At 49.3% G+C, this 9990-nt stretch overlaps 1 protein-coding gene across 1 annotated transcript; it reads left to right on the top strand.

Moving 5' to 3' along the window:
- Nucleotides 1-1062: 1062 nt before the first annotated feature.
- LOC138847621 (pepsin-3) lies at nt 1063-8600 on the top strand. The gene is made up of 9 exons (XM_089308198.1): nt 1063-1198; nt 1547-1706; nt 3622-3739; nt 4484-4602; nt 5279-5478; nt 6390-6506; nt 7026-7170; nt 7269-7367; nt 8275-8600. The coding sequence occupies exons 1-9, from the start codon at nt 1143-1145 to the stop codon at nt 8422-8424; spliced, it is 1164 nt and encodes a 387-aa protein (XP_089164324.1). The 5' UTR covers nt 1063-1142; the 3' UTR covers nt 8425-8600.
- The last annotated feature ends 1390 nt before the right edge of the window (nt 8601-9990 follow it).

Raw genomic sequence — 9990 nt, 5'->3', positions numbered from 1 at the left:
ACCAGCCCGCCCCACTTCAGTGCCAGGCTGAGCATTGACAAGCTACCAATTTGGGATCTCACAGCCCTTCCTCAGGTTCAGTTAGTTGACTCCATGGCTAATGGGTCTAAGGGAAATATATTTCGCTGCACAATTTAAAGGGTACAAACAAGCAGCCAGATGAGAAGATGGAGAGGGCAAGGGCTGGAAGGAGCCCAAGGCCCAACCATCTGGACTGGGGAGACCCTCCCAGCAGGGGGAATACTTCCTGTTTACATTCAAATAACTCCAATAACCCACTGTCCAGAACCCTGAAACACTGTATATTTGGGGAAGTTTTTGGGTCTTCATTGGCATGACTATTGATAAACTGAGTAGATGTCTCAGCGTGGATTCTTCAGATTCCCTCCACTCAAGCAGCAGGAACCGTCTGGGGTGAGGCAGGTCTTAGCACCTACTATGTTACAATCACATAGCAGAGAATTTCATTATGGCTGGCAAAAGGCAGGGAGATTAGAGTTACTCTGACCCTACAGGTGAATACAAATTCTAAATTCTGTGCCTCAAGGAGGTAGGGAAGATCCAGGAACCAGGGGGCAGAAAACAAATGTATCTACATATATGAAGATCCCATAAATCACACCAGCATGAAGTCATCCACACATGGAACTGTGTCCTGGCCCAAAACCACCAATGCCCACAAGGTCTGGGGTGGCAGATACAGCAATGCTAACCATTGCTAAGTGGGCAGCTGCTCTCAAAGAACCCCAGCCAGCAAGCAACATCATCAATGCTGTGTTCAGAGCACTGCTGACCAATCTTGCCACAACACTGAGCTTGGGGAGTTGTACATGGACCCTCTCATTTCATAAGGCTCAGCCACCACTTAATGGATGTCTAGCTCTTGCCAGGTGCACTCCAACTGTGTGATGCAGTGTTAGTGGAAAGCTACTCAACTAGCAACTTCTCAGAACGTGACTCTGAGCAGAAGAATCTTATCAGGAACAGTTCTGTTTGAGATTGTGATAACAGGTAGCATTTACAGGCTGATAAGGGCTATTACAGTCGGGACAAGGGCCATATATAAGCAGCAGCTCTTGCCTGCTTCTGCACACCTTCCACTTGTCCTGCCTTCTCCAGTGTCTTGGGAGCCAGGAAGAACCATGAAGTGGCTGCTGCTGCTCAGCCTGCTGGCACTCTCTGAGTGCATCATCCACAAGTGAGCCTGGTGACCAGCAATGGGAAGATGCCTCAAGGGGCAACTTCCCAGCCCGCTGCTGCCTCCCTGTCTATCATATTTCACCTTCCATTCTTCTCATATGCAGTCTCCCTTTCTTGTCTCTGTTTCTACTCCCATGGGGAGGCAGCCGTGGTTTGGTTTCAGCCCCATCATGGTGATCCGTAACCTCGTCTCTGCACTGCACGGAGCTTCTCCCCTCCTCCTAACTTCACTTCTCCTAAACCAGTTTCCTTGTCCTTCTCTGGCCTCTGTAGCATCTCCTGAGCAGGATCCCTACCCAGTTGCCCCTCCTCCCGTAACCATGTGTATTCCAATGCTCTGCCCCAGGGTCCCCCTGGTCAGAAAGAAGTCCTTGAGGAAGAACCTGATTGAGAAGGGCTTGCTGAAGGACTACCTGAAGACTCACACCCCCAACCTGGCCACCAAGTACTTGCCCAAAGCTGCCTTCGACTCAGTGCCCACTGAGACCCTGGAGAACTACCTGGATGTGAGTGCATGGGCAGGGGGAAGGGGCAGCCCCAAGGACGGAGCCAGCAACAGAGAGGGTGTCTGGGGGACACGAATGACAGCCAGGTTCTGCTCCCTGGATCTCAGCAGCCAATGGCAGTCGAGGAAACTCACAATCATAATTGTTGCTGTCATTTGTTCATCATTCATTCATTTGTTCTTTCAATGTTTATTTATCCTGAATGTCCTGATAGGTGTCAGGCCTTGCGCCTGGTCCAGGGGGCAGCAGGGAGCAGTCACAGTTCCATAGGGGGAGAAAGATGGACTCACTGAGCATCAACACCTAGTGACAATCACGGTTAGGAAGAGGTCCACCAAAGGAGGAGTTACTTGTTGAGTGAGAGGTTCCTGGAGGACAGTATGGCTTCCTGGGGGGTAGTGAAGGAATAGCAGTGTCTCCAAGAGAAGGAGAAAATTCTTGTGAGCAGGAGGGCTTGTCCTCAGCCTGTTCCCATATTGAGCCTTGACATTTGAGGAAAGAAGAAAAGAGTGTGAGAAAAGTGGAGAAGGAAGGAGGGTAGTACCAAGTGAGTCAAGGGCCATGAGTTGGACCAGTCACACAGAGGCCAGCGACTGACATAGCCTGGTCCCTAATTGCCACAGATTGATCTGAATCACTGGAGTGGTCCACTCAGACTCTTAACGTGGGACTAATGGCACACCTTGGTCTTCAATAGACATGGTGTGTCCTGGGTGTGAGTAGAACATGACCAAGAGTACAAAGTGGCCTTGCCTGTGGTCAAGAGCTTTGCTTATGAGATACACAAGACCGTTTAAATAAGGGGGCTCTACTGCATACACACCTGGTGATCTTGGTCAAGCCATTCACATTTTCTGAGCCTCAGTGTCCTGGTCTACAATACTGACCTCTTACAGTCACCATCCACGGGTGGCTGCAAGTCATTACCACCATAGAGCTTCTGGGTGTGCTTCCCACAGGCCCCAGCTGGTTCTTGGTAGAGCTCAGAAACACCATCCCATTTATTCATCGCACAGAGATTTATGAAGACATACTAAATGCCAGAGGCTCGACATTTGCTATAGACACAACAGAGAGCAAGGCAAAGTTTGAGGGCTTATATTCAAGAAAGGAAGACAAACAAACCAGCATGTGAGATGAATTATGATCATGAGAGGGGACATAAAGCATAATTATTTAATTAATAATTGTGGGAAGAGGACAAAAAGAGGAGGGGCACTTTGGTTAAAATGGTCAGGAAAGGCTTCTTGGCAAAAGTGACACTGGACAAGAGCTCTGAATGATGAAGGAGTCAGCCAAGGGATGGTCCAGGAACATACATTTTCACAGCACAACAAACAGCCAGAGCAAAGGCCCTGGGGTGGGATGGAGCTCGTCATTGTCCAAGAATAGTATAGAAATATGGAAACTGGGGATGGTCTACCAGAGGGAAAGTGTTGGCATTGAGAATAAAACACTGAGTTTCCTTTCTTAAAATCTGCTGTCCACACTGAAGTTTGGGAATGAGAGATTCCCATGGGTTCCATTGTTTAACTGACTTGCATGTCTCCAGATCAGCAAGTTAATGGACAAGCATCTGAGGCCTAGCTGGTTGGGTGCCATAGGTTACACCCTACCCTCTGAGAAGGTGTGCTCCCCAGGAGGGTGAGACTGACATGGGCAGGGCACTTGCTGAGAGAGGACAGCAGATCTGCCTGGGGAATGAATGTTCTTAGCAGAGAACATCAGAGGCAATCAGGGAGCAGAGAAGATATCAAGGAGGTGTGAGGCGGGCTGGGATGTGAAGGAGTGTGCACTTCATGGGGAAGTGAGAAGAGAGGAAGAGACGATGGAGACTTGGATGAGGAGGTGCTCTGGAGGGAGGCCCAGATGGGGAGTTGCAGGTCTTTGAACTGTGCTGTCCTGGCCCCTGCAGACAGAGTACTTTGGCACCATCGGCATCGGAACCCCCGCTCAGGACTTCACTGTCATCTTTGACACTGGCTCCTCCAACCTGTGGGTGCCCTCTGTCTACTGTTCCAGTGCTGCCTGCAGTGAGTGCCTGCCATGCCCTGTCCTGTTTGCCCTATGCAGTCCAGAAAAAGCTGATGCTGGGTACACTGACCACTAAGCAACTTCTCACAGCACCCACTTCAAACCTGAAGGAGTCACTTGGGGATTAAAGGGACAGGTTTCTCCAGGCAGCTCTAGGAGCTATCATTGGGCAAAGGTGATCAGGAGATAAAGGTATGACTTGGAAATGGGCAGATGGATTCATGGATGAGAAAGCCTGTAGTAGTTCAAATTGAGGCAGAGATGAAACCCATGGAGAGTAATCATTGCTTTGCTAATGAAGGAGACATTGTCATTGAACATGTCAATGTCATTGTCGTTGGAAGTCACCACACTGTTTCAAGCTCCAACCTTTTCCTGTTGGGGCTGAGCTTCAATTAAGAGATGCCAGGAATCAGAGGTGCCCTAACAGAAGCCTTGGTTGTGCAGGGTCTGTGAAAGCACTCAGCACCATGGACAGCCACACTGCTGCGCTCAGGGCTTGCCTGGGTGCCTTGGGAGGAACTGTGGTAGGCTGGGATCATCCACCAGAGAGATGGTGCTGACTGCCAAAAACTTGCGATTGGAACCTGGAATTTCTGCCATCCAAAGGCCACCTTAAAGGTCATCCTGTAGCAAAGGTCATCTTTCTCCTCCACAAGAAACTCCAAACCAAGAAGAAAGGCACATCTCACCACCATTGCCTTTCCTTTGGAGTTTAATGATGTCACTCCTTGCCTTTGCAGGCGTCCATAACCAGTTCAACCCTGAGGACTCCTCCACCTTCCAGGCCACCAGCGAGTCTCTCTCCATCACCTATGGCACTGGCAGCATGACAGGCTTCCTGGGATACGACACTGTGAAAGTGAGCACTTGGGGGCTATGCACCCTCACACAGCCTGTGCCTCGGGCCATTTTCCAAGGACTTGGGGACCACAGTAAATGTCCCAAAGCAAGTCCACTCTAACAGTATGGATCTCAGAGATCACACAAGAAATCTAACAGGCAGTGCAGGGAGGATGTGGCAGAGCTGTCACACACACTCAGGGGTTAACCATATGAGCATAATGGGAGTGCTGCCTGGGAAACTCAGCCACGCTCAGTGCTGAATGGAGGAAGTGGGGAGAGGGGACACAGTCGCTCAATTCTCTTTCAGCATCTCCTCCACAGCCTCCTCCTTCCTCTAGTCACATGAGCTCCACAAATCTCCAGGGCATGGCAGGGGTAAAGTGCTCCAGGTTGCTGGAGTCTGCCTTCCATCTGCCCAACCGAAATCCAAACGCACAGTGACTATCCATCCTGCAGCAATATCTCACAGTGAGTCACACACTGTGGCCACCTGACAGCAGCTGCCAAGGTTCTGCCCAATGGAGAGTCAAGCATTTCAGGGGATAGTCCCTCTTCCTGCTTTCTGTCTTGTTCCCTGGGAGCTAAGTCCTCCAGGAGATGAAGCAGGATCCCTCTGAGTCCAGGGCTGGAGCCCAGAAGTGCTCCATGAACAGGTGCTCATTGTGGACCTCCTCTCTGTGCCCCCTAAACAGGTTGGAAACATCGAGGACACCAACCAGATCTTTGGGCTGAGTGAGTCAGAGCCTGGCTCCTTCCTGTACTACGCTCCCTTCGATGGCATCCTGGGTCTGGCCTACCCCAGCATTTCCTCCTCTGATGCCACGCCCGTCTTTGACAACATGTGGAACGAGGGCCTGGTGTCTGAGGACCTCTTCTCCGTCTACTTGAGCTCGTAGGTTTTGGCTAGCCTGGGGCCTTTCACACATGGACCATTTTCACTTCCCTTCTTCCCTCCCTCTCTCTTTCTCTTTTTCTCTCTCTCCTTCCCTCTCTCTCCCTCTCTGACAAACAAACAGTCTTCATTCATTGTTATTGCCAGCATAAGTTTTTGTCATTTGATTTCTTCAATTTCAATAATCATTAGCCATTTGCTTGCCAGGGCCAGTTGCTTCAATCTTGGCCCTCAAAAGACACTACTTAAAGTGAACCCTTTTAAAAGAGTGTCAAGATTCACAGAAAAAAATGAAAAGACATGATTAGAGCATATGAAGGGACATAAAAAAGTTCCTGGAAAGTGAAAATAAAAAATACATTTAGGGAGTGGGTGCCTGGTTCAGTGTTTAAGTCACTCTGTGTGGTGCCCGCATCTCTTATCAAGTGACTGGTTTGAGTCCTGGCTCCTCTTTTTAGATGCGGCTTCATCATACTGCCCACCCAAGGAAGGAGCAAGCAAAAACTGAAGTACTTAAGTCACTGTCATCCACATAGAAGACCCAGATTGAGTTCTGTGATGCTGGATTCATTCTGGGTCAGCCCTGGCTGGTGCTGACATTTGCATAATCAATCAGTAGATGGAAGATGCCTGAATGTCTCTCTCAATCTCTCTTTCAAATTAAAAATACATAAAATATTAGTTTACTTTAGTGCAAAAATTTTGAAACACATCATGGTTTTTTATAGCATGCATTTTTCCAGGAACATTTTGCAAATTTCTTGTATGCACAGACTCCAATATATATTTTGCCCCAATATGAATTATTTTAATTCTATTTTTCTAGGAAAAATGAAGTATCCTCATAGCAGATATGCAAACCATGAATTAATGAATTCCTGTCTTCTCCCCTACCCCTCCTTTTTCCACAGTGATGACGAGAGTGGCAGCGTTGTGATGTTTGGTGGCATTGATTCTTCTTACTACACTGGAAGCCTGAACTGGGTGCCTGTTTCTTATGAGGGCTACTGGCAGATCACTCTGGACAGGTGAGAGTGCCCTGCTGCATAGCATCCTGGCCTGATCCCATATCCCACTTCTTTATGGACTTGTTGTCGATCTGATGTCCAGATCTACCTGGAACAGCCAGTACAGGGGAGAACTGGAAACTGGTCAACCCACGGAGAGCCCAGAAAAGGCACCTCACTTGAAGGGGAGGAAAGGGCGGTCTGGGAGCCCAGCTCCACAAAAAGGATGGGACAGCTACTTCCGTGTGGTCAGGAGGCATGCCCTCACCCAGCAAATTTGGGAGGATACAGAAACCTACCTGTCCATACCTCTCAGCATTTAAGGGACCAAGAATGCATTACACAAACTGCCTCTGTAGTAAGAATATCACTAGCAGTCTAGGATTGGGGCAAAATGGCTAGGAAACTGTCCCAGCCAAGCATGCCCTGACCCATTGAAGCCTGAATTCCAGTGATTCTGACCCCTCAAGAGGGTCCAACTAGGGTCACCACTGTAACCTCTTGGGATTCAGGGTACCCTCCCTTGCCTGTCCCACTTAGCATCACCATGGATGGAGAGACCATCGCTTGTGCTGATAGCTGCCAGGCCATTGTGGACACGGGCACCTCTCTGCTGGCTGGCCCCACCAGCGCCATTTCCAACATCCAGAGCTACATTGGAGCTTCTGAGAACTCTGATGGCGAGGCAAGTCCAGCCCCAAATGCTCTCTGCTAGACACTTGTGGGGGGAGTGCCATGCACAAAGAATGAACCCCTTCCAACCCCCACACTCACACCTTCCAGATGATCGTCAGCTGCTCATCCATGTACTCCCTGCCCAACATTGTCTTCACCATCAATGGAGTCCAGTACCCTGTGCCCGCCAGTGCCTACATCCTGGAGGTAAGGGAGCACTCGGCCAGGCGCCAGACGGCCACACAAAAGGAGGCTGCACACTGCCCTCTGCAGGAGGGATTTCACACTTCTCTCTGCTGATGCTAAGAGGCAGACTGACCCCTGCTCTGCATGGCCAGTAGACAAAAAGAGCCTATCACATCCATGCAGGAGTGAGAATTGGAGGAAGCCCCTAAAGGAAAAGTGAGGCAAAAGATGATGGTGGGAAAAGGGGATTCTGATATTTAGACCTGTATCTGACTCCCTGGTCTCAATCTGCTGCCCATCATTTCTGATCAAGGTGCATGTCCTCTCAGCATTCATTTCCTCAGCTAAAACCGGAGGTGTCAGCTCATCCCCCCATGTGTGCACTTAGGGGGTTTGGTAAGACTGAGCACAATTCAGTCCAACAACCTTCAAGAAACTCCTGGCTTCCTACTACATGGGCTGAGCTTACTCTATGAGAAGTATTCACACCTGGTGCCTTCTCTAGGAAAGTGCAGCCTTGCAGCCAAGGCTGAGCAGAGTAACACAGGGAGAAGGAGGAACCCCTGGCTGTCAGCTGTGCCACGGGTGGCAACAGAAATAATGAGAAGTGGCTACGCCCTCAGGGAATCCAAATCTCCTTCCCAGAATCTGACTTCAACTTCTGCCTAAACCCCGGTGCTGAGGTCAGGGTTCCTGTGTCTGCCAATGGCAGCATACAATGCCTGGCAATCCATCCCATCAAGAGTGCAGGGATTGGTTTCTGCAGGCTGATCCCAGCCCAGCAACAGCCACATCCCTGGAAAATGAGCCACAAATCCCCTCTTGGCATGGCACTTGCAGCCAGAGGCAGGAGCCATTCATGGTTATCTCCCAGTGATTGTAACCCTCACCCTGTTCCCCATCTCCTGTGCTATTCTCTGCTCTGCAGGAAGATGACGCCTGCATTAGTGGCTTCGAGGGCATGAACCTCGACACCTACACTGGCGAGCTCTGGATCCTGGGTGACGTCTTCATCCGCCAGTACTTCACCGTCTTCGACCGGGCCAACAATCAGCTGGGCCTGGCTGCCGCAGCCTAAGCCTGCAGCTTTGAAACCACGTCCCAGCAGATTTGGCCTAGTCCTGCAACCCCTGTAGGTGGACGGACTTCTCCTGATTGTTCTTCCAGAAACACAGTCAGCTTCCAATAGAAGTAGATGGTTGGCCCTGTTCCCACTCACACCCATAATGTAGAATAAAACAGCTGATGAAAACATGTTTGTGGCTCCTTCTCCTCACTAGTATGTCTCCTCCCGTTGCTGGGGTCAGAACACCAGGCAGACAAGCAGAAATGACCATGTCTCCTTGGACAGCAGCAAACACAGTGACATTTAGTAACTGGGCCAGAAGCAATTGAGTGAGAGGCAGAGTGAGAAAAAGGACATGGAAGGGGTGAACGGGACACAGATGCCATTTGGGAGTATTCAAAAGCTGGAATGATTCTATTCAAAACACCTTTGAAAGGCTGGTTGCAAATTCCGTATATAGGCTAAACTAAAGGGCATGACACAGGAATCCTAGCTCAGAAAAACTGTTCTCTCTATATATATGATTTTCAATAATTAGAAATTAACATTTCAGATTCTATGTCAATACAAAATTGCTTTTCATTAAAGGGAGCTCTTGTTAGAAAGAAGTGTGCAGCAAACACAGCCTAAGCAGTGTGTTCCAGGGAATGGTGCTAGGCTCTGTAAGCCTCTCTCTCTCCCCCTCTCTTTTACTAAAAATTTACTTATTTATTTTAGAGGCAGAGTAACAGGGACAGGGAGAGACAGAGAGAGGTCTTCCATCTGCAGGTTCAACAGCCAAATAGCTGCAACAGTGGAGCTTGACTAATCGGAAGCCAGGAGCCAAGAGTTTCTTCTGTGTTTCCCACGCAGGTTCAGGGGCCCAAGCACTTGTGCCATCTTCCACTGCCCTCCCAGGCCATCAGAAGGGAGGGAGGCAGACTGGAATTGGAGCAGCTGGGACTTGAAGTGGTGCCCATATGGGATGCCAGCACCACAGGCAGAAGCTTAACTCACTATGCTACAGTGCCGCTCTCTAAGTCCTCTCTTTGGGCCTCAGTCTCCCAACTTGGTGGAAAGCAGAGCACAAAAGAGTACCAGGTCAGGAATAAGAAAGACAGAGGCCTGGGCTTCAGTCCAACCCTGCCCACCACCAGAGCCTGTGTTTGCCCACCTGCAAATAGACAGAGTAGCAGCATCTGTGCTAGACACTCCTGAGAGTTTTTGAGTGATATAACACACATAAAATGCTTGGTATATGCAGCACCAGTTCATCTCAAAAACTCTGGGGCAATGACAATGACCAACTTGCAGTGGAATGTTCACCTGTTATAACAAAGCCGCAGAGAAAGCATTTGATAAAATACAACACCCTTTCATGATGAAAACTCTAAGCAAACTGGGTATGGAAGGAACATTCCTCAATACAATCAAAGCAATTTATGAAAAACCCACGGCCAACATCCCACTGAATGGGGGAAAAGTTGGAAGCATTTCCACTGAGATCTGGTACCAGACAAGGATGCCCACTCTGACTAATGCTGTTCAATATAGTTCTGGAAGTTTTAGCCCGAGCTATTAGGCAAGAAAAAGAAATTA

The sequence above is a fragment of the Oryctolagus cuniculus genome, chromosome 1, assembly GCF_051225735.1.
Source record: "Oryctolagus cuniculus isolate XC-2025 breed Fujian yellow rabbit chromosome 1, ASM5122573v1, whole genome shotgun sequence".
Lineage (NCBI taxonomy): Eukaryota > Metazoa > Chordata > Mammalia > Lagomorpha > Leporidae > Oryctolagus > Oryctolagus cuniculus.
The sequence above is the reverse complement of the archived record's forward strand: the minus strand, read 5'-3'. Positions and strand labels throughout refer to the sequence as shown.